Source organism: Neoarius graeffei, chromosome 14, assembly GCF_027579695.1.
Source record: "Neoarius graeffei isolate fNeoGra1 chromosome 14, fNeoGra1.pri, whole genome shotgun sequence".
NCBI classification, from domain to species: Eukaryota; Metazoa; Chordata; class Actinopteri; order Siluriformes; family Ariidae; genus Neoarius; species Neoarius graeffei.
The window spans coordinates 45,667,142-45,692,916 of record NC_083582.1 but is presented as its reverse complement, the minus strand read 5'-3'; the positions used below and the strand labels follow the sequence as shown (position 1 = coordinate 45,692,916).

Genomic DNA, 25,775 nt, shown 5'->3' with positions numbered 1-25,775 from the left:
ATGGGCCGCGACTGGATTCAGGTGCTAAACTTAGACTGGTCCAAAGTAAATCGCGTAGCCATATCCGATCCAGTGGAACAAGTGTGCTACGAGCACAGGGCAGTGTTTTGTGCAGAGCTAGGATGCGCTAAAGGCGTTACTGCCACCCTACGTGTGTCACCCGATGCGAAACCAAAGTTTTGCAAAGCGAGGCCCGTGCCTTATGCACTGCGTGAGGCCGTCGATAAAAAGTTGATTGAGCTTGAGCGGCAGGGAGTAATCTCCCCTGTGCAACATAGTGAATGGGCTGTGCCTCTAGTGTGCGTTCCTAAACGAAATGGATCCGTGCGCATTTGTGGAGATTATAAAGTGACGATAAATCAGTGGCTCGATGTGGATCAATACCTCCTGCCAAAAACACAGGATTTGTTTTCTACTTTAGCAGGTGGAAAACACTTGCGTCAGTTTAGCCAAGCAGTTACTTCGATTGATTTCTTCAATTGCACACCAGGGCGAGCTGAGTTCGAACCGCTGGTGCTGTCTGACGTTTATTTTCGGTGGCATGGTGGTGTAGTGGTTAGCATGGTCGCCTCACAGCAAGAAGGTTCAAAGTTCAAACCCAGTGGCCGGCGAGGGCCTTTCTGTGTGGAGTTTGCATGTTCTCCCCATGTCTGAGTGGGTTTTCTCCGGGTGCTCTGGTTTCCCCCACAATCCAAAGACATGCAGTTAGGGCCATGGGATGGCCTTGGGCTGAAGTGCCCTTGAGCAAGGTACCTAACCCCTGACTGCTCCCTGGGCGCTCTAGTGTGGCTGCCCACTGCTCTGGGTGGGTGTGTGTTCACTGCTTCAGATGGGTTAAATGCAGAGGATGAATTTCACTGTGCTTGAAGTGTGCATGTGACAAATAAAGGTTTCTTCTTCTTTACTAAACTTGATTTGACAGAAGCATATACTCAGCTCGAACTGAATGAGACCATAAACATGCAGCGAGGTCTCTATGTGTGTAACCACTTACCATACGGGGTCGCTAGCGCGCCAGCTATTTTTCAACACACAGTGGATGAAGTCTTACAAGGGCTTGATGGAGTAGTATGTTACCTTGACAATATTCTAATTACGGGAAAAGATACTAATGCCCATGTAGACAACTTGAAGCGCGTGTTGCAGAGACTTGAAGACCATGGACTTAGGTTAAATAAAGAGAAATGCGCATTCTTTCAGAATAGTGTGACCTACCTTGGACATATAATTGATGCCGAAGGTTAAATTAAATTAAAGAGAAAACTGAGGCTATTGACAAGGCACCAGTACCTAAAAATGTGTCAGAATTGAGGTCTTTTCTGGCCATGCTCAATTACTATGGGAAATTTATACCAAACCTGGCCAGTGAAATTAAGCAAATGACTGAGCTGTTGCATAAAGATAAAGAGTGGAACTGGTCTAAGAAATGCCAGGATGCCTTTGAATGCACAAAAGTGCAGCTTGTAGCTGCACCAGCACCAGTGTTAACCCACTATGATCCGCAATTGCCTGTGATTTTGGCGTGCGATGCCTCACCTTACAGCATTGGCACCGTGATTTCACATCAGTTTCCAAATGGCAGTGAGAAGCCCATAGTGTATGCATTGCACACGCTCACTAAAACCGAAGTCAGTTACTCTCAAATCGAAAAAGAGGCGCTTAGCATCATATTTGGTGTGTCAAAGTTTAATGATTATTTGTATGGACATAAGTTTACTCTGCTGACTGATCACAAACCGTTACTTAAAATACTGGGACCAAAGACCGGCATGCCTACATTGGCTGTAGCCAGACTGCAGAGGCGGTCGTTAATTCTAGCAGCTTATCAGTATAACATCTGCTACAAGCTGTCTTTGCAGCATGCAAATGCAGATGCCTTGTTGTGTCTACTGCTACAGACAGATGATCCAGATGCAGAGTATAGCTCTGTTTTTAGGATTTCTTTTCTGGATCAAGTTCCCGTCTCTTCACAAGAGATAGCCAGACAAACAAAGACTGATTCAATACTACAGAGAGTAAAGCACTTCACACGGAATGGCTGGCCAAAGCTTTTGACTGATGAAGAGTTAAGGCCATACTTTATTAGAAACACTGAGCTGACGGTTGAGTCAGACTGTGTGATGTGGGGTTTTCGTGTGGTTATACCAGAAGTTTTAAGGCCACAACTGTTACATGAATTGCATGAAAATCACCAGGGGATGGTTAAGATGAAGGCATTAGCCCGTACACAGTAAAAAATGGAGTGTCAATATTGCAGTGTAAACCTATTTTCCTCTGGATAGAGTAGTTATAACACTGCAGAGTAAAATCATCTAAATGGTAGTGTCAAAAGTGAGAGTTAATTCCCACTTGCACACAACGACAAAATCTGCTCTGCAGGGTGATAATTCCCCGCGAAAATACAATATAGAGTCAGATTAACTCTGAAAATCTTACACTATCTATAGTGTTAAATATTTTTACACACCTCATTGTTAATTTTGACACAAAATAGAGTAAAATTAACTCTAAAAATCTTACACTGGCTATAGAGTAAATTTTACACTGATTTTGAGTGGGACCAAATGTTATCTGACAGAGAGTTAAATTCAACTCTTAAAGAGTAAAATTGACACTATGATTTTTACTGTGTAGTCACTTTTGGTGGCCGAACTTAGATTCAGACATAGAATCTCTTGTAAGCAACTGTCAGACATTCCAGTTAAATAGGAACCAACCTATAGGAACCTGTGCATAACTGGAGCTGGCCAGTTATACACAGTTAACACAGTTAAACTCAAAACTGCTTAGTGCGTCCTTGTTTGTATTTTTGTTTTGTTTTCTTTTGTTTTGATTTTGATATATTATTATTACCTATATTATTTATTGTTTATTTTCTAATTTAGTGGCTTTTTACGTGTTCTTGTTGCAAATGCTGTTTTGCTTTTCTTGTTTTCTGTTTATTTATTCATTGTTTGTTTACATGTTCGAAATAAAGATAAAGAGCTGAAGCTGTTCTGTACGGAGGAATGTGCTAAAATTCCTCCAAGCCAGTGTGCAGGACTGATCAACAGTTACTGGAAACGTTTAGTTGCAGTTATTGCTGCACAAGGGGGTCACACCAGATACTGAAAGCAAAGGTTCACATACAGTACTTTTGCCACTCACAGATATGTAATATTGGATGATTTCCCTCAATAAATAAATGACCAAGTATAATATTTTTGTCTCATTTGTTTAACTGGGTTCTCTTTATCTACTTTTAGGACTTGTGTGAAAATCTGATGAAGTTTTAGGTCATATTTATGCAAAAATATAGAAAATTCTAAAGGGTTCACAAACTTTCAAGCACCACTGTATACTAATTTGAAAAGTGGACATATTTAAGGGGTCTGTGCATGGGTTGAAGTCCAAGTTGTACAGTACGTCCCATAATGTGCAAAAATGGGTCACAGGATGAAGATGAAGAAGAGTCGTGACATGAATGTGTGAGAAGAAGAGAATATGTGCAATGGGTTAAATAAATAACCACGCTGTACAGTGTGCGCTGGAATGTGCAATAAAAGTTCGCAGGATGAAGATGTATGACATGAGTATGAAATGTGCAAAATCACAGTTCAGAGATGAAGTGCATTAAAGTTACAGATTAAAAGTGTGAGTTTAGAGTCATTGGGGGTCTCTGCCCTTATTGATGAGGCCAGCCGCAGTGGGGAAAAAGCTGGCCTTATGGTGTGAGGTTTTGGTTTTAATGGACCGCAACCTCCTACCAGAAGGGAGTGATTCAAAAAGTTTGTGTCTGGGGTGAGAGGGGCCGGCCACAATCCTTTCTGCCCTCTTCAGTGTCCTGGACTCATACAGGTCCTGAAGAGATGGAAGGTTGCAGCCAATCGTCCTCTCAACAGACCGAATGATGCGCTGCAGTCTGCCCTTGTCCTTGGCAGTGGTAGCAGCGTACCAGACGGTGATGGAGGAGGTGAGGATAGACTCAATGATGGTGGTGTAAGAGTACATGATCATTGTCTTTAGCAGATCAAACTTCTTCAACTGCCGCAAGATGTACATCCTCTGCTGTGCTTTCTTGGTGAGAGAGCAGATATTCATCTCCCACTTGAGGTCTTGAGCGATTATAGTACCCAGGATGTGGAAACACCACAGAGGTTACTGGGGAGTCAAACAGGGTGATGGGGGAGGGTGTGGCAGAGCTCCTCCTGAAGTCTATGGTCATCTCCACTGTCTTTAGAGCATTAAGCTCTAGATTGTTTTGTCTGCACCAGGACACCAGATGGATAATCTCCCACCCGTAGGCAGACTCATCCTCATCAGAGATGAGTCCAATGAGGGTGGTGTTGTCTGTGAACTTTAGGAGCTTGACAGACTGATGATGACTGGAGGTGCAGTATATATATAAATAAAGGCACAAAATCAACCTGAAGAGAATAATATTATCACATATGAACCAGGGCGGCACGGTGGTGTAGTGGTTAGCGCTGTCGCCTCACAGCAAGAAGGTCTGGGTTTGAGCCCCGTGGCCAGCAAGGGCCTTTCTGTGTGGAGTTTGCATGTTCTCCCCATGTCTGCATGGGTTTCCTCCGGGTGCTCCGGTTTCCCCCACGGTCCAAAGACATGCAGGTTAGGTTAACTGGTGACTCTAAATTGACTGTAGGTGTGAATGGTTGTCTGTGTCTATGTGTCAGCTCTGTGATGACCTGGCGACTTGTCCAGGGTGTACCACGCCTTTCGCCCGTAGTCAGCTGGGATAGGCTCCAGCTTGCCTGCGACCCTGTAGAAGGATAAAGCGGCTAGAGATAATGAGATGAGATGAGACATATGAACCATTGAATTATGTAATGTAGTGTATTTCGCATCAATAAATTGCTGCATTGTCTTGTGACAGTGATACCAATAATGAGATACACATCGCAGTTACAAATACATATTTATTCCTTTCTTTGACACCGCATGCTATGTGCCAGAAACAACACCACAACATTTATTATGGTATGACTCTGCTGGGTGTCTGTTGGACAGCTGTGAACCAGCACTTTCACTTTACATCATTACTATATAGTTACGTTTGAATATCAAACTTGATGTCAAGCAGCTGTCTGGTTACATCTGTCACATCCACGCACATTGGCACTTAGAGCGCACAGCCGCCAAGTACAATGCAAACGCATACCATTAGGACTAATTTGCATGGCCTGTTCCTGATTAGAGCGCAATCACCGTGCATACATTTTGAGGTATTTCACCCACGTGACCAAGTCATGTGATGCTGCCATTTTGGACGGCACGGCTCGAATCAGTTTGAATGCGAGGAAGGCGACAAACGAAAAACATAAAAGAAAAAGGAGCGAGATGCAGAAAACACCTTCACTATCCAGCGACGTAGGGCATTTACAGGGCGAGCAGAGGGAGAGGTATTTGCAAAAATTGAGGTTAGCAGGCTTAGAGAACGACGTTTACCTGCTTCCACCAGGATTGCTCACTGATGTACGGAAGTACACAAAGCCCTCGTCTTTACCTGATTTCGGCCCACATGATCTGTATACCTATGTCGTTAAAAATCCATCGCCATACACAGGTATTGATCTGAAAGCGTATAAGAGTTTGGATGCCTAAAAATATTTTGTGTCAGGCTGGGTAACATGCCTACATCAGTGGGTCGTCCCTGGAGCCAGTGGTCGCCATCTTATTACAGCTAAGGTTTGTTCACATTTTCATTTACTTTCGGTCCTCAGGATAAACAAAATGTTATTAAATGTCATTGAAATAACTTCTTAGTCTGTTGAGACATGGCCCGTTATAAATTTGCTGTTACCAGGCAATGACCAAGAACTGTATTATTAGGGTCGGTGTAGTTGTAGCAGTGCACTAGCAGCTAGCTGTTAGCACTAGCTAATGTCAACAACAGTAGCTGGTATGTTACTGTAGCAATGTTTACGTTCAGTCATTTGGATGACTGTTAAAACCTTTCAGTCTCAAGTTTTTCCTTTACTGTATTTACTAGTTTACTGATCTAGCGCGCTCGGGCAAGCTGGGAGCTAGCGCGCACTAGCCTGCCGGCGGCCGGCGCGCGCTAGCTCCCCGGTGGCCGGCGCGCACTAGCTCAGTAAACTAGTAAATCCAGTAAAGGAAAAACTTGAGACTGAAAGGTTTTAACAGTCATCCAAATGACTGAACGTAAACATTGCTACAGTAACATACTAGCTACTGTTGTTGACATTAGCTAGCTTGACGTTCAAAATGGCGGACACCGGGGCGTCACGTGACCCTGTGACGTCAGGTGAAATACCTCAATAAGGTCTCTCAGTTACAAAAGAAGACAAGATTGAAACAAATTGGCTCCCCAAGTAGGAGATATGCCTGAAGTTCAAAGACATGCAGATTCGGTACAATGAGGCCACTGTAATTGGCACAAGCTGTAGTAGCTTCCCAGCCATAATGTATGCATGTATGGCAAAGCTAAATAAATTAAAATTAAATTAACACAATTCAGTCTAATCTAAATCTGTTCTAATTTCATGTACCCTACCTGTACTACAAATGCATAATAGCACATACAATCAGCTTACCTTGCTTTTGGTTTGTATTGCTCTTGTTCCTATTTCTGAAAATTAAATATGCTATATATTGTTGTAGTCTTTGGTTTCTCACTCTCAGTCATTTTCAGTTATTGTTTTATCTCTCTCAGGGTTGTGGTGGATCTGGAGCTTATCTTGAGAACACATGACGGGACACCACTCCCACACAAAGCACCATGCACACATCCAGTCATTCACCTCTTGAGCCAGTGTAAGAGTAGCCAGTCCACCTACTGATATGTTTTTGGGAGGTGGGAGGAAACTGGAGAACCTGGAGGAAACCCATACAGATAGTAACCCAAGCTCAGGATCAAACTGAGGACTCTGAAGCTATAAGGTGGCAATGTTACCTGCTGTGCCACCATGTCACCCATGCTTAATATTGACATATTGAAATTTCAAAACATCTACTCATTCATAGGTTTTTCTGTATTGTGACTATTTTCTACATTGTAGAACAATACTGAAGAAATAAAAACTATGAAATAACATTGAACAAATATGGAATCATGTGGTAAACAAAAATGTGTTTAAAAAAACATGTTTTATATTTTAGATTCTTCAAACTAGCCAGCGTTTACCTTGATGGTGCTTTGCACACTACTAGCATTATCTTAACCAGCTTCATGAGGTCGTCACCTGGAATGCTTTTCAATTAACAGGTGTGTCTCGTCAAAAGGTAATTAGTGGAATTTCTTGCCTTCTTAATGTGCTCAGGATCATCAAACAGTAAATAGTGAATAATAAAATACAGTAAATAGCCCTATTCCACAACTCTAGTAATCCAGATTATTTGTACTGTATGTCAAGAAACCACTCAACTAAGTAAAGAGAAACAACAGGACATGAAGTGTCTTTTAATTCATAAAAAAGGGGAAAAATACACTGAATTAGGTGTGTCCAAACATGTGAATGGTACTCTACACACACACACACACACACACACACACACACACACACACACACACACACACACAGAATTGTACAAGTATATACCTTCTTGTCACATAAACCTGTAAGCAACATCATTTGTGTAGGTGGTACCTCTGTAGGATGTTGCACCAGCCTTGTAAAGATTAGTAAAAAGGGTTTGAAAAAATGCACCATTGGGTGAAATAGCTTCATCACACACTGAAAAATTGAGAAAAATCCAACCTTTAATTGAAATAAATTTATTCAGAGAAAAACAAATACCTCTTCAAGACATATTTATGTTCAATAAAAATACATGTGCCACTATTACTGGCACCCCTGGAAATTATAGTGAAAACAATGTAATTGAAGCATGTTTTCCATTTAAATTGGGCATTTTTTGAGTTGATTGGAGTGTGTAGGAACTTTCAAGCTGTAATCCATAACTTCCTGATTAACTGGGGTACAAATATGAGGTGACACAGAGGCCAAATTCTCTTAGTCATCCATCAACACGGGAAAGATAAGAGAACACACAAACCAAATAAGACAGAAGTGAAGCATGATTCCCATTCCCATTTCCAGGGGTGCCAGTAATAGTGGCACGTGTTTTTGTTGAAAATAATTACTTCTTGACGAGGGATTTGTTTTTCTCTGAATAAATTTATTTCAATTAAAGTTTGTTTTTTTCTCATTTTATCAGTGTGTGATGAAGCTACTTCACCAAAAGGTGGATTTTTTTCTAACCCTTTTTGCTAATCTTTAAAAGGGGTGCCAATAATCATAAAGGGCACTGTATATGCAACAAAAAGTACATTTGTACATAGGCGTATATCACAGACACTGATTTTAAACAAGCAAAACCAAAATAAAACAGGAATTATGATGCCATTTTGTAGAACACTATTATATCTGTAATACAGAATACTTATTAACTGGGCTAACTTTTTCATCAGTGAAATATAGTGGCCTGTTCTGTTGCAATTTTTGCATAAATGTTGATCTAGGCAGTACGGTGGTGTAGTGGTTAGCGCTGTCGCCTCACAGCAAGAAGGTCTGGGTTCAAGCCCCGTGGTCGGCGAGGGCCTTTCTGTGCAGAGTTTGCATGTTCTCCCTGTGTTTGTGTGGGTTTCCTCTGGGTGCTCTGGTTTCCCCCACAGTCTAAAGATATGCAGGTTAGGTTAACTGGTGACTCTAATTGACTGTAGGTGTGAATGATTGTCTGTGTCTATGTGTCAGCCTTGTGATGACCTGGCGACTTGTCCAGGGTGTACCCTACCTTTCGCCTGTAGTCAGCTGGGATAGGCTCCAGCTTGCCTGTGACCCTGTAGAATAGGACAAAGTGGCTAGAGATGATGAGATGTTGATCTAAATGGGCCATTTGTTAGTTTGTATGCAAAAATAAACCTAAAAGTCACATTTGATGAACTTCCCTTGAGAGAACATTCCAGGAACATGAGGTTTATTTTATATATATATATATATATATATATATATATATATATATATATATATATATATATATACAAAACCCTGATTCCAAAAAAGTTGGGACAAAGTACAAATTGTAAATAAAAACGGAATGCAATAATTTACAAATCTCAAAAACTGATATTGTATTCACAATAGAACATAGACAACATATCAGATGTCAAAAATGAGACATTTTGAAATTTCATGCCAAATATTGGCTTATTTGAAATTTCATGACAGCAACACATCTCAAAAAAGCTGGGACGGGGCAATAAGAGACTGGAAAAGTTAAAGGTACAAAAAAGGAACAGCTGGAGGACCAAATTGCAACTCATTAGGTCAATTGGCAATAGGTCATTAACATGACTGGGTATAAAAAGAGCATCTTGGAGTGGCAGCGGCTCTCAGAAGTAAAGATGGAAAGAGGATCACCAATCCCCCTAATTCTGCGCCGACAAATAGTGGAGCAATATCAGAAAGGAGTTCAACAGTGTAAAATTGCAAAGAGTTTGAACATATCATCATCTACAGTGCATAATATCATCAAAAGATTCAGAGAATCTGGAAGAATCTCTGTGCATAAGGGCCAAGGCCGGAAAACCATACTGGGTGCCCGTGATCTTCGGGCCCTTAGACGGCACTGCATCACATACAGGCATGCTTCTGTATTGGAAATCGCAAAATGGGCTCAGGAATATTTCCAGAGAACATTATCTGTGAACACAATTCACCGTGCCATCCGCCGTTGCCAGCTAAAACTCTATAGTTCAAAGAAGAAGCCGTATCTAAACATGATCCAGAAGCGCAGACCAGGGGCGCAGATAGGATTTTTGAACTGGGGGGGACTGAGCTGTCAGCAAATGATTCCATTTTGTATATATATATATATATACACACACAGTGGGGCAAAAAAGTATTTAGTCAGTCACCAATTGTGCAAGTTCTTCCACTAAAAAAGATGAGAGAGACCTGTAATTTTCATCATAGGTACACTTCAACTATGAGAGACAAAATGAGAAAAAAAAATCCAGAAAATCACATTGTCTGATTTTTAAAGAATTTATTTGCAAATTATGGTGGAAAATAAGTATTTGGTCAATAACAAAAGTTCATCTCAATACTTTGTTATATACCCTTTGTTGGCAATGACAGCAGTCAAATGTTTTCTGTAAGTCTTCAAGGTTTTCACACACTGTTGCTGGTATTTTGGCCCATTCCTCCATGCAGATCCCCTCTAGAGCAGTGATGTTTTGGGGCTGTTGCTGGGCAACACGGACTTTCAACTCCCTCCAAAGATTTTCTATGGGGTTGAGATCTGGAGACTGGCTAGGCCACTCCAGGACCTTGAAATGCTTCTTACGAAGCCACTCCTTCGTTGCCCGGGCGGTGTGTTTGGGATCATTGTCATGCTGAAAGACCCAGCCACGTTTCATCTTCAATGCCCTTGCTGATGGAAGGAGGTTTTCACTCAAAATCTCACGATACATGGCCCCATTCATTCTTTCCTTTACACGGATCAGTTGTCCTGGTCCCTTTGCAGAAAAACAGCCCCAAAGCATGATGTTTCCACCCCCATGCTTCACAGTAGGTATGGTGTTCTTTGGATGCAACTCAGCATTCTTTCTCCTCCAAACACGACAAGTTGAGTTTTTACCAAAAAGTTCTATTTTGGTTTCATCTGACCATATGACATTCACCCAGTCCTCTTCTGAATCATCCAAATGCTCTCTAGCAAACTTCAGATGGGCCTGGACATGTACTGGCTTAAGCAGGGGGACACGTCTGGCACTGCAGGATTTGAGACCCTGGCGGCATAGTGTGTTACTGATGGTAGCCTTTGTTACTTTGGTCCCAGCTCTCTGCAGGTCATTCACTAGGTCCCCCCGTGTGATTCTGGGATTTTTGCTCACCGTTCTTGTGATCATTTTGACCCCACGGGGTGAGATCTTGCGTGGAGCCCCAGATCGAGGGAGATTATCAGTGGTCTTGTATGTCTTCCATTTTCGAATAATTGCTCCCACAGTTGATTTCTTCACACCAAGCTGCTTACCTATTGCAGATTCAGTCTTCCCAGCCTGGTGCAGGTCTACAATTTTGTTTCTGGTGTCCTTTGACAGCTCTTTGGTCTTGGCCATAGTGGAGTTTGGAGTGTGACTGTTTGAGGTTGTGGACAGGTGTCTTTTATACTGATAACAAGTTCAAACAGGTGCCATTAATACAGATAACGAGTGGAGGACAGAGGAGCCTCTTAAAGAAGAAGTTACAGGTCTGTGAGAGCCAGAAATCTTGCTTGGTTGTAGGCGACCAAATACTTATTTTACCGAGGAATTTACCAATTAATTCATTAAAAATCCTACACTGTGATTTCCTGGATTCTTTCCCCCCATTCTGTCTCTCATAGTTGAAGTGTACCTATGATAAATTACAGGCCTCTCTCATCTTTTTAAGTGGGAGAACTTGCACAATTGGTGGCTGACTAAATACTTTTTTGCCCCACTGTATATATAGAGTGTGTGTGTGTGTGTGTGTGTATATGTGTGTGTGTGTCTGGGGAAAGGGAAGTTTGGGCTTCCATGCTTAGACTGCTGCCTCCGCGACCCGGTCCTGGATAAGCGGAAGAAGACGAGACGAGACGAGATATATATATACACACACACACACATTACCGTTCAAAGGTTTTGGGTCACTTTGAAATGTCCTTATTTTTGAAAGAAAAGCACTGTTCTTTTCAATGAAGATCACTTTAAACTAATCAGAAATCCACTCTATACATTGCTAATGTGCTAAATGACTATTCTAGCTGCAAATGTCTGGTTTTTGGTGCAATATCTCCATAGGTGTATAGAGGCCCATTTCCAGCAACTCTCACTCCAGTGTTCTAATGGTACAATGTGTTTGCTCATTGCCTCAGAAGGCTAATGGATGATTAGAAAACCCTTGTACAATCATGTTAGCACAGCTGAAAACAGTTGAGCTCTTTAGAGAAGCTATAAAACTGACCTTCCTTTGAGCAGATTGAGTTTCTGGAGCATCACATTTGTGGGGTCGATTAAATGCTCAAAATGGCCAGAAAAATGTCTTGACTCTAGAGATAATGAGATGAGATTTTACAACTTATGGTGGTAAATAAAAGTGTGACTTTTCATGGAAAACACAAAATTGTCTGGGTGACCCCAAACTTTTGAACGGTAGTGTGTATACATGTTATTTCACCTCCCTCACTGCCATCACCAGGAACTACCTGCAGGCCAGGACAATGATAACATTTTAACATAGCCTATGGAAATCCAAAGTTTACACATTATCATCACGCACAGAAATTGCAAAACTGCAAAACTAGTTTTAAAGCCGCTAAGTTCCAACTGTTAACCATAGCGAGAGGCTGGGCCACGTGTGTGTGTGTGTAAAGTGTAAACCAGTGCATCCTGACTTTCTAACTATGCCTGTGTGTTGCGTGAGCGGCAGTCAGTCAACAACTCTTCGCAAAGTTTCCTTATGAAACAATATGCTCGCTGAAATTATGGCAGGGAACGCCAGATTAAACATTAAAACTGCCTTCTGAGCACTGTATCTACAGGCTGCCACCGAAAGAAGGAGGCTACCAGAAAGGCATCTCTACTCCGTACGATTTTACTTTCACTACGACATTACTTTGAACAGACTATCAAAAAATTGCAAGGTGATATGATAAAGTAAGGCACAGTTTACTTACAGTCGTTTTTTTTTTTTTTTTGAAAAAACGATACAATCGTTTTCTGCCTTTTGGCACCCTTCATCATGCCGTGTTGGGGTCCTGAACTAGGAGGAGCTGTCCCCGATATGCCTGTCAAACTTGTGGGTAACCATAGCAACCAAGCTCGAGCTCGCAACCTGTGCAGTCTGCGCAGTTGCAGCTATACTGCTGTGCACCTCAATAAACCGAATGGTAATTAGTCTTTTGATTTTTCCGTGAGGTTTGCCTTATGCAAAGAAAGACAGCATAGACGTGTTTTCCTCCCTATAAGTGGGGGGGACCGAACGAGGTGAATTTAAATCTGGGTGGGACGAATCCCCCCCGTCCCCCCCTCTATCTGCGCCCGTGGCGCAGACGTCTTCTCTGGGCCAAGGCTCATTTAAAATGGACTGTGGCAAAGTGGAAAACTGTTCTGTGGTCAAACGAATCAAAATTTGAAGTTCTTTATGGAAATCAGGGATGCTGTGTCATTTGGACTAAAGAGGAGAAGGACAACCCAAGTTGTTATCAGCGCTCAGTTCAGAAGCCTGCATCTCTGATGGTATGGGGTTGCATTAGTGCATGTGGCATGGGCAGCTTACACATCTGGAAAGACACCATCAATGCTGAAAGGTATATCCAGGTTCTAGAGCAACATATGCTCCCATCCAGACGACGTCACTTTCAGGGAAGACCTTGCATTTTCCAACATGACCATGCCAAACCACAGACTGCATCAATTACAGCATCATGGCTGCGTAGAAGAAGGGTCTGGGTACTGAACTGGCCAGCCTGCAGTCCAGATCTTTCACCCATAGAAAACACTTGGCGCATCATAAAACGGAAGATACGACAAAAAAGACCTAAGACAGTTGAGCAACTAGAATCCTACATTAGACAAGAATGGGTTAACATTCCTATCCCTAAACTTGAGCAACTTGTCTCCTCAGTCCCCAGACGTTTACAGACTGTTGTAAAGAGAAAAGGGGATGTCTCACAGTGGTAAACATGGCCTTGTCCCAACTTTTTTTGAGATGTGTTGTTGTCATGAAATTTAAAGTCACCTAATTTTTCTCTTTAAATGATACATTTTTTCAGTTTAAACATTTGATATGTCATCTATGTTCTATTCTGAATAAAGTATGGAATTTTGAAACTTCCACATTATTGCATTCCATTTTTATTTACAATTTGTACTTTGTCCCAACTTTTTTGGAATCGGGGTTGTATAAAGCGTGGCGGGCACTGTATAGCTTTTTGCCTATTTCTTAAGGTTAAACATATATTTGTATAATGATTGATGTGTTGACAGACAATGATACATTTTATCAATGTTTGGATGCCATTTTTGGCAGGGAATGACAAGCAGTTACATTTTACTTCAGATATTGCTATATTCTAATACTATACTATATACTTCATCACAGTGGTTCTCAAAGTGTGGCCAGAGTTCCACGAGAGTCCATGAAGCATAGCCAGGAAGTCTGTAATTTTTTATTTTGTTACAGTGTTGTAAATCATACCCTTCATTATCAAAGTTTTTATATTTATTATTGAGTTCTTATAGCGGCGGCATGGTGGTGTAGTGGTTAGCACTGTCGCCTCACAGCAAGAAGGTCCGGGTTCGAGCCCCGTGGCTGACAAGGGCCTTTCTGTGCGGAGATTGCATGTTCTCCCCGTGTCCGCGTGGGTTTCCTCCGGGTGCTCCGGTTTCCCCCACAGTCCAAAGACATGCAGGTTAGGTTAACTGGTGACTCTAAATTGACCGTAGGTGTGAATGTGAGCATGAATGGTTGTCTGTGTCTATGTGTCAGCCCTGTGATGACCTGGCGACTTGTCCAGGGTGTACCCCGCCTTTCGCCCGTAGTCAGCTGGGATAGGCTCCAGCTTGCCTGTGACCCTGTAGAACAGGATAAAGTGGGTAGAGATAATGAGATGAGAATGAGATGAGAAAGAAAGAATTTGTAAACATTAAAAACTACATAATTCTGTTTTCCTCCCAGCTGTGATCATCATCATCATCATCATCATCCATGCAGTCAAGGTCTCAATCATGTTAGTACGATGCTTATTACAGTTAGATTATGAAAGATTGCTGTCACAACTGCTAGATTGGATTGATGTGTTTCCTTCCCAGTATAGCCAACTGTCTATAAAATTGACTTAATTAAATAATGTCTAAACCACATTATGAGTCTTGAGATTTTTTTCAACTTTAAAAAAATAAAAAACCCTTCTTCCCAGTCTGAGCAGCCTCACTGGCCAGCAGATGTCACCATTTTATCAAGTCTTGTGGTCTGTGTGGCTGCAAAACTATTCCTCTGGGTACAGGAACACAGAGATTTGCCATTACACCCATTTCTGCTCCATTTTCTTCGTTTAGTAACATGACCAGGATGATCCCAGCACTAACCCAATTCTGTGTTCAGCATCTATAAAAACAAGTAAGTATTTTGTAAATGAACAGGCCTTAGTGTGAACATGAGTAGGTGCATGGTTTAGCATATGAGGGGCGTTGCTCTGGCAATTTAAAGCTTTCTTGAGGCAGAGAGATGTGGTGAAGGGAAATATGGGGCCACAGCAGGAGCAAGCTTCCTGTTGTTGAGGACTGGGAGTTTCCCGTCATAGAGCTCGAAGGAAACGCCAAAGGATGTCCTGAGCACCTCAGAGTGTGTGTGTGTGTGTGTGTGTGAATGAGTGAGATGGAGAATAAGGGAATAAATAAGTGAGTGAGAGAGGAGTTGTATGTGCAAGTAGATGCAGTCAGTATATGTTGGTTCTTTGAACTAATAATCTATTTTCCTTTGGCAAACCAAAATGGCCAATCCAGAAATATTCTGAAAACTGCATTACCCATACTCCCTCAGGCTGTAACTACAGGATGGGCTGGAAGCACAACTAGGAGCCATATGGCTCCATAACACCAACAGGATCAGTGGTAGTGGTTGTCAACGGTGACCGCTTTCTCCATCTATGGAGGAATGGGCGTGACGTCTGGTGAAGGATCCAATACATTCATTGTGATTGGGTCACATGACACATCCTCCCTCTGATTCCCCTCTCAGGATGGTAATGCTCTGTGTGTGTGTGTGTGTGTGTGTGTACATCAGAGGAAGGGAGGGAAGCAGGGGGAGGGGTGCTGAGGGTTGGGAGGAGGGGAAATGAGGGAGGGAAGGGAGCTTTGAGCTGAGGCATAGAGATGAAACCAGCTTAGTGAGAGTGAGCAAGCAAGTGAGTAAGAGGAGTGTGTAAAAGAGCAACACAGACATTTACACTTCCCTGTGACCTCAAGGAAGTAAAGGAGGATCACCCACGAACCTCTTCTCCTGTCATCTGAATGAACAAGTGATAGAGAAGGAGGGAGAGGAAGAGGGAAGATCTGCACAGCACTCCTGACATCGTTGACTTTGCTGCTGGAGGAAGACAGAAGGGCATAGGAACAGTGACAGGGGAGCATGGTGCTTTTGGAAAGGTGCAGCAACATGACAGTGTGTGTCCTGAACTGGAGCTCGTATATGAAGAGAACGGCTGAGGATCATTGCCATGCCAGTATCTAGGAAGGTTCAGCAGGCTCATTGAAGACATGGCCCAGGTGAGCAGTTTTGGCAGAGGAGATTGGAGGTTGCTTTATACAGATATACGCATTTGCACACACACACACACTCACACACACATTGTAAACATCTGAAGCTATACCACCCACTGAAGGTGCAGCTTTAACAGTCATGTCCTCCAGAGGCGTACCGGTGAGCCCTGCTGGCTGTCACTGAAGCAACAGTATGTTTTTAGCTGTGAAGGAGGGATAGAAGTGGCCTGGAAAAAGGATGGAGACCTACACGATGTCAAATGACTTGTTTGGTCTCTTTGCTATGCTAAATAGTTGTTTGAGTATAAAGAAGAGCAAATTGTTCATATATGGATTTATGGACATGTTTTGGAACAAAGTGTGCCAAGCAAGCCAATGAATGCAACTGTTTGCATTTGAGTGTGTGCCTATAGACATATGGATATGTCTGTTTCAGCCATATGTATTTCCCAGAAATCTCATTTCCTTGTAATGTGAACATGTCTCATGTGTCATAAAGTAACATAACTGTAATGATTCAACAGTTGTTACGGTAACTCAAGACTTTCTAAGGTAAAGCCACGCCGGCGCCTACAGGACAGGAACTTCCTCAGTGGCTGTGAATGCGGAGGAAAAAAAACCTGATTGTTGTAAATTCATTAGTGCTGCGGTCAAGGATGCTATGGGGAAACTTGGCTCACTGAGCATGGTCCCACCTCTTTTTGTGTTCCTGTTGTTAGCATGTGGTGTGAACAGTGTTTATGGTCACTGGGAACTGCTGAATTCCTGAATAGATTGTCATCGGTTGTATTTTGGTTTAGGTTATATAAGTGGTATAAGATGTAGTTTGGAAAACTATCGATTGAGGTAAATGTTTTTAGGTGTCAGAGTGTTAAGGGATTTAGGGCAGTGTGGTGAGGAACCTACTGCAAGAAATGTAGGCTTCATGTTTCTGCTTCATGTTTTCAAATCTGAAATTCTTCTACATGATGATAATGGAGCTGTATGTTAATTGGTTTTTGATTTGCCTGTGAAACTTGTCCAAATTTTCGGTCCAAGCGTGAGATATCAGTGACTTTATACACTGTGTGACAGAATTTAGGAACTGAGAGAGCAAAAAGATGTCAGTCAAAGTAAGATGAGCTGAAAGATCGAGCGTGCAGAGGAAATTGACAGCAAGATAGAGTGGAAAGATGTCTGGTTGAAAATAAATCAGTCACAACGCACTTAAGTGCAGAAACAGGGTAATTATGTGAACAGTGAGTGTGTAAGTGTGTTTATGTATGCTTGTGTATGAGAGCTGAAGGCTGAGTCGTTATGTGTAGTTTGGTCCTCTCTGCCCTAAGGGTCTAATCTAACTCATCCTGTCTTTCAGATCTACTGTTGTGCCCATTATCTCTCTCTCTCTCTCTCTCTCTCTCTCTCTCTCGATTTACCTCTTACCATAAACTGGATGTTTCTTTCTGTCACTCTTCTCACTAGAAATGATTTTGGACATGACTGGGGCAATGGCCCCCTCTTCGTATGTGTGTGTAGATGCGTGCGTGTAGCTCGACACACCCGGACCTCCTGTCTCTGTTCTGGGTTCTCAGTGTCTCTGAGCTGGTAGGCGCACCCTCTTTCTCTCTGCCCTCTTTCCCTGCTCTCTTTCCCAGAGGCAGAACACATCATTACACCAAGTTAAAGGAGCTTCTGTGCCGCTTTCCAAAACCACACTTTTGTCACTCAAACCGCACACACAAGACTTTGTATCCAAGTTTCAAAACAATGCAGGCTTGCCTCATATGCATCTCAGTAGCACTGTTTCAGATGCCTGTGTTTGGCGTTTTATGAATAGGTTTAGAAATAGAAGCTTTCTTTCCCCATGCAAAGTGCTTTCCAAAGTAGTGTGTCCTCTGTTTGTTTACTCGCTGTAATGATCTCTGTGTATATGCTGCTCTGAAACCAAAATGAGGTTGTTTCAAAAACATTTGCTCTGTTCCAGTTCCATTTAGTTTCGGTTGCTTAACCCTAATAAAAGGATAATAGCGCTTCAACGCTGCTTGAGACTACACACTGCATATCTGTCTAATGTGTGATTGACGGATCAACAAATAGCAAGTGAGAGCTGGGAAATACTGGGTCTCATTTTGGTGCACAGCTGTCTGTATATATTTCTTAACTTTCTGTGTCTCCTTCACACACACACACACACACACACACACACACACACACACACACACACACATGCGTCTAAACACTGCAATAGAAATGACAAATAGAGCTGTTCTTGTCTTTGCAGCACAAAAGAGTCAGACTGTTTATTGTGACTATTGAAATGGGTTGACATGTCATTTAATTCAGTGTTCACTGCTGAGTTAATTACTAAAGCAATTTTTTTAAGGAAGCGATCCTCTCATGGGCCACTCCTGGTACTTTCCTCTTGGCCTCGGCATCTATGGGTTCTGAGTGGGTGAGGTGCATCTGTGTATTTATATTCTCAGGAATGTTTTGTTGGGTTGTGTTTTATTCTTACCCTGAAAGTAGTTGGTCTGTCAAACAAACAAACATCTCTACAATGCACTCACCCTAGACTGATGACTTAATGGAATTTAACTCATGGGTCTAAACCAGGGTCTCTGTGGTGTGTCTAGTCTTCGGAGTGTGTGTAGTGTTGCTAGGTCTACGAATGGAGTGACTGTTTTTCTGCATCAAAACAAACAACCTGTTGCTCTGGTAGAACCATGTGTAAGCTTGTGGAACTATCGAAGCTTTTATTGTGCTCAATGTTTATGCCTGCTAAATGTGGGCTTGGAAAAAAATGCACAGTATTGGGATATCTAGTCTTTCATAGGAGGTGAAATCATGTAACTATTCAGTAAGGATTATGAGGAGAAAGACTTGTTATGGATTGAAGGAAATGAGAAAACAAGGTGGACTTTAAGTGACTGAGTCTTTGGAATTACAAAACAAGAAAATGAGTTAGGTGGGCGTCTGTCTCTTAGCCTTCAAAATAATCAGAACCCCTGAGAAAACAAAGTAAACTGTTTCCAGGATATAAACATGGCACAGTGTATTGTGTTTTGGTTTGTTTGATTTTTACCCTTTTCCAGATACAGTGGAGAGAGAAGCAGGGCTGAGGTTTGGGCATTCGGGTTAATATGGACTTCTATGTGTATGTGTGTAGATGTAATGTAGAATAAATGGGATAGATGGTAGAAAAAGGGAATAACAGGAAGATGCAGGATTAAAGCTGTTGTATAACCATTGCAGGTCTGTGGGGGTGAACAGAACAGGAATCTCTGTGCGCTCTTACACTGATATGTTTACACAACTCACATGATCACGCCCATACACTTCAACTTTGAATTATTACTATTCATTTTAAAAGTTATAACTCATGTATTATGCCATTGAACAGATAATAGATAGTACATTCCTTTGCCTTGTTGTTATTCTCTGGTGTAGGAGGAGATTAGCACAAGTAGAATCTATATGGTGCACATTTTTCCTCAAAATTGAATACGTTCATCTAGTGTATCATGGCAGGCTGAGAATTTACTGGATGCGATCTCCAAGTAGATGTAGACAAGAGGAAGGGAGTATCAGAGCCCAGAGATCTTCTGATCAGACAACAAACCATAACTTGTTAATATGGATTATCCAATAAAGGTGCAGCCCGTGAATTTTATTTAAGAGATATTATTTATTATTCTATCCACATTCACTGGATATGAGCAATCATGTACTCTGATTGGCTACTCTACTACTAGGCTATCAGCTCATATACCATGAGTAGAGAAAAACAAAATGGCAGAGCTTGTTGCTGAACCAACCGAGGACGAAATAAAAACTCTACTCGAAAACAAAACTCCCCAAAATACAAAAAAGCAACAAAATATGGAATAAAAGTATTTGATGGTAAGAACATATCATTTTTTTATTTTTCAAGAATTATTATTATAGTATTTTTTACAAGTTGCTACTGTCATTTCGCCAGTTTGTTTACATTCTAAGCGGAAATTATTTTGTCGAATGTTTTGTATAAAGTTTTTATTTATCGAATTAGCAGAAAATAAAAATGTTCTGTTTCTCAAAATCCAGTGAATGTGGATAGAATAAAACAGTTATGCCACTCAATCTCGTCGTACATGGCTTATAGCCAACTCGACACTATGTGCCTCGTCAGCTATCAGCTCATGTATGATTCAATTTCGTGGAATAACTGTTAATTATTTGGCAAAGTTATTAGAAAAAAATATGACACCACAGGTTCTTTAAAGTGAAAGTAAAATACAGATGTACTGATGCATTTCTATGTTGCTGGACAGTTCAGAAACCCTTTCCTCCTTCATTAGCATTCAGGTGTTTTACCGTAGGACACCGGTGTTTTAGTGTGAAGCTTTGGAAAGAACAATGGAAGGAAGAGCTTTTTAGTTAATTATTTGTGTGTGTTTTTAGGGATTTCTATTTATTTATTTATTTATTTATTTATTTATTTATTTAAAAGCTAGTTTCAGTTAACCTCTGACAAAATCTGTGACTATAATTCAGAATCAATCAGTCAACTCACTGTGTTGAATATACGGTTCTCAGTGGCATGTAACATAAGTGCAGTATGAGCAATCTGAGAGATTCTGTGGTCGTCTAATTCCAGCACAATTCCCTCTTCTCTCTCTGTGAGGGAAATGAGAGCTAACTCACATGTTGGCTGGGCTTGGCATTGGCTAAAACACACTTGATTATGCATCATACACACACTTACAAACCAACATTTGCTTAAATAGTTGTTTTGTAATGTTGGAGCAGAAAATGTGTATCGAACCTGTGTTATATTCTTTTATCTTGTGATCATAGTAAAGAGTAGCACAGGAACACTTCACTGACTTATTAACGTGAGTGGAGTTGTGCTTATGAAATGTGTGTGCTTTCTGGCGACCTCTAGTGGTCAGACTGTGATGGCGCCCATACATGACTGGCATGCTGACAGGATTAGTGATGATATATTTAGGAACATTTCCCCAGCGCTCTGTAAATAGACAGATGGACGCCCCCTCACTGTCCTGAACAGGGCAGATGTTCCCTTTCCCCTGCACAACAACAATAACAATAACGTCTTTTGTCTATGAATTTACTCTTACATTACTTTAATCACCTATAAACTCCATTCAGATTTCAGTGCTAATACGCAGGTCTTGTTCTTTTATTTGCAACAATCAAATGACTAAATCCAGTTAAAGGTTCAAGAATTTTTTTTTAATTGTGATCTGGAAGATACACTCACTGGCCACTTTAATAGGAACTTGTTCTTGATTCTAAGATTCCTGTTCTTGGCTGCCAGGAGTGGAACCCAATGTGCTCTTCTGCTGTTGCATGCTGAAATGCTTTTCTGCTCACCACGGTTGTAAAGAGTTGCTATGAGTTGCTATATCCTTCCTGGCAGCTCAAACCAATCTGACCATTTTCCTCTGACCTCTCTTATCAACAAGGTGTTTCCACCCACAGAACTGTCGCTCACTCACTGTTTTTTGTTCTTTGCACCATTCTGTGTAAACTCTAGAGACTGTTGTGTGTGAAAACCCCAGAAGATCAGCAGTTTCTGAAGTACTCAAACCAGTCTATCTGGCACCAACACCCATGCCACAGTGAAAGCGATCACAATTTTTCCCATTCTGATGTTTGAAGTAAACATTAACTGAAGCACTTGATTTCTATCTGCATGATTTTATGCGTTGTGCTGCTGTCAAGTGATGATTAGATAACTGCATAAAACAGCAGGTGTGTGGGTGTTCCTAATAAAGTGGCCAGTGAGTATATATTGAACATGATATTACAAAAAAAATCCATTAAGCCATGAACTTAGCAAAAGTGTATTAAGTCGCGAAGGACACCTGTTTGGAAAACTGGCTTCTGATTCATAATTCAGTTTGATTAAATTTAATGTCTACAGCACTTTTAACAATGGACAGTTTTACAGAAATATATAAATTCCAGATATAAATTGTACATAAAACAATCGATAAATTTGTCCCTAATGAGCAAGCCAGAAGCTATGGTGGCAAGGAAAAACTCCCTGAGCCCACATAAGGAATGCTTGTTTGTGTTTGGATGCACCTCTTGTCAATAATTTTATAGATAATACTCTATGGACCTGCTGTAGCGCCTGGGGACAGAGCAAATGTCAACCCAACCCAGCCCATGTTAGTGACCTAATCTTTAAAAAAAGACTAATCTTACATAATGCACCTTTAAATTCAGAAATGACTCTCAGTAAATAAATGTAAGATTCTTGTGCTGTTTCACAAGTTAAAGAGGTTTTAGGGAAACTAGTATATCTGATTATGCAATAAGGCCCTGTGATGTATATTTAACAGTTATTCCATGAAATCGAGTTGTACATGAGCTGATGCCTGACAAGGTGCATAGCACCAAGTTGGCTATATATGATGAGACTGAGTGGATTAACTGTTTTATTCTATCCACATTCACTGGATTTTGAGAAACAGAGCATTTCTATTTTTATTTTCTGCAAATTCGATAAATAAAAATTTTATACAAAACATCCGACAAAATAATTTCCGCTTAGAATTTAAGCAAACTGTGAAATGACAGTAGCAATTTCTGAAAAATGCTATAATAATAATAATTCTTGAAAAATAAAAAAGATACATTTTACCATCAAATACTTTTATTCCATATTTTGTTGCTTTTTTGTGGGATTTTTTTTTTTGGGTGGGGGTTGTTTTTAAGTAGAGTTTTTATTTCATCCTCGGTTCAGCAACACACTACCATTTTGTGTTTCTCTACTCACAGCATATGAGCTGATAGCCTAGTAGAGTAGTCAATCAGAGTGCACAATTGCTCATATCCAGTGAATGTGGTTTGAGTAATAAAGGGTACACCTTTTCTTTTTTATGTTGAAAATAACAGAAGTAATTCGATGACTTGTCTCAGGTCAGAACTCAGCCCTTAAGCTGTAACATCATCCTACACTAATGATAAATAGGTTACATGGTGGTCCTGGAATGAGACCCTTGTCAGGGACTGGATTAGGCTGTGTGGCATGTGGCATTCCAGAAGACCTCCCTCACTTCGTCCACACCGTTCTTCCATTCTTTCACTGCTCTGTTTCACCATCCCTCAATCCCCCACTCATCACTTTCTCACTCTGTCTAGACTGAACCCACCTTTGTGGGATGAAGGGGTGTTAAGATAATTCTTACAGATTTTAAGAGGGCCTGCCCATGCAATTGTAGAGCTTAATACAGTTTGTACTGTTCCTTTGACTGGTGTTCTGGCTATAGTATATGACATGAGGACATGGGTAAGACGGAAACATAAAAAGTTCAAAATATCTCCAGCTTTGAACTTAAGCTCCAACATTAAACTTTTAGTCAAATTTAGGTCTACAATACAAATATATTAAATACTTTAACTACTTTAACATAAACAAATATCATCTTTGAGCCTTTGAGTTTTCTTGTCGAACCACAGGTCCCAGGGGGTCAGCATCTGAAGTACTTTTCATCCTATTCTTATAATTTATATTTATAATTACATTTTAGTTATGAATTATTAATCAATACATTGATTCAAATAAATTAGTGACATTTTCCCTCCTTAGTCTGTATTCATCACTGACCTGGTTAAAACTGCTGTTCCAAAAAAAAAAATCTTTTTATACCACAGTGTCTAATACAGAGACTAAGGACATTTTATAACACGTCCTTTTGCCATTAAGAGCTTTTTGTATTCACGACATTTCTTTGAGTCATGAGTGTATGTGTAAGTGAGTTAGTGAAAACATCAGCAGGGCACGCATTTGACTGTACAAACTCTAGTCAGCATTAATGCTTTTAAATCCCCCTTTTTCCCCTGATGTCATTGCATGCAGCATTTATTATGTAATATAGATTACTATGTGTGTGCCATTTGCCCTTGGGACGATGTCACCTAATGTCAACTTCAAAATGGTGTCTCGCTTCACTGAGCAGTATCTTCCAACCTTAGGCCACAATGACGCTGCTGTGGCCAAAAGAACGGAAATGGCTGACACACAGTCACACAGATAGGACAAGGAATCTCCATCACTTCCTCTTTTCCTGTCTATTTATCCACTTAACCTTGACTTATTTTTATATTTTTACAAATGTGCAATTTTCCTCAGAACCAGCACATACATAAAATCTTTGTGTGTGTGTGTGTGTGTGTGTTGGTATAGATCGTAATAAAGGATTCGTTATTTTACATTTTGTAATCTCATCTCATCATCTCTAGCCGCTTTATCCTTCTACAGGGTCGCAGGCAAGCTGGAGCCTATCCCAGCTGACCACGGGTGAAAGGCGGGGTACACCCTGGACAAGTCGCCAGGTCATCACAGGGCTGACATATAGACACAGACAACCATTCACACTCACATTCACACCTACGGTCAATTTAGAGTCACCAGTTAACCTAACCTGCATGTCTTTGGACTGTGGGGGAAACTGGAGCACCCGGAGGAAACCCACGCGGACACGGGGAGAACATGCAAACTCCACACAGAAAGGCCCTCGCCGGCCCCGGGGCTCGAACCCGGACCTTCTTACTGTGAGGCGACAGCGCTAACCACTACACCACCGTGCCGCCCCATTTTGTAATCTTTAATATTTAATTGCCATAAGGGTTAAGCAAAGCATTTACAAAAGGAAAAACAAACAAACTCATTTTCCAAAGTAAAAGAGTGAACGAAATAGAGAAGGCATTTTAGGGTTTTTTGTTTGTTTGTTTTTTTCCCCCTCCTGGTTCTTTGTGGTCTATAGAAATTTTATGGAATGCGTCTTTGGGACATTTGTGCATTTGTGTGGTTGTGTACTAGGCAGTACTTGTGTACAACCCCGATTCCAAAAAAGTTGGGACAAAGTACAAATTGTAAATAAAAATGGAATGCAATAATTTACAAATCTCAAAAGCTGATATTGTATTTACAATAGAACATAGACAACATATCAAATGTAGAAAGTGAGACGTTCTGAAATTTCATGCCAAATATTGGCTCATTTGAAATTTCATGACAGCAACACATCTCCAAAAAGTTGGGACAGGGGCAATAAGAGGCTGGAAAAGTTAAAGGTACAAAAAAGGAACAGCTGGAGGACCAAATTGCAACTTGCAATTGAAGAAGGGTCTGGGTACTGAACTGGCCAGCCTGCAGTCCAGATCTTTCACCCATAGAAAACATTTGGCGCATCATAAAACGGAAGATACGACAAAAAAGACCTAAGACAGTTGAGCAACTAGAATCCTACATTAGACAAGAATGGGTTAACATTCCTATTCCTAAACTTGAGCAACGTGTCTCCTCAGTCCCCAGACGTTTACAGACTGTTGTAAAGAGAAAAGGGGATGTCTCACAGTGGTAAACATGGCCTTGTCCCAACTTTTTTGAGATGTTGTCATGAAATTTAAAATCACCTAATTTTTCTCTTTAAATGATACAGTTTCTCAGTTTAAACATTTGATTTGTCATCTATGTTCTAAGGGTGGCACGGTGGTGTAGTGGTTAGCGCTGTCGCCTCACAGCAAGAAGGTC

At 41.1% G+C, this 25,775-nt stretch overlaps 1 protein-coding gene and 1 pseudogene across 1 annotated transcript in view; both read left to right on the top strand.

The window, feature by feature from the left end:
- On the top strand, positions 1 to 2,234 carry LOC132897618 (uncharacterized protein K02A2.6-like; annotated as a pseudogene).
- A 13,648-nt stretch (positions 2,235 to 15,882) lies between these two features.
- The window catches only part of arhgap23b (Rho GTPase activating protein 23b), a 57,135-nt gene continuing 47,242 nt past the window's right edge, over positions 15,883 to 25,775 (top strand). The window contains exon 1 of the mRNA XM_060939788.1: positions 15,883 to 16,252. Coding sequence (XP_060795771.1) covers positions 16,244 to 16,252 — 9 coding nt within the window. The 5' untranslated portion in view covers positions 15,883 to 16,243. The remainder of the gene's footprint in view (positions 16,253 to 25,775) is intronic.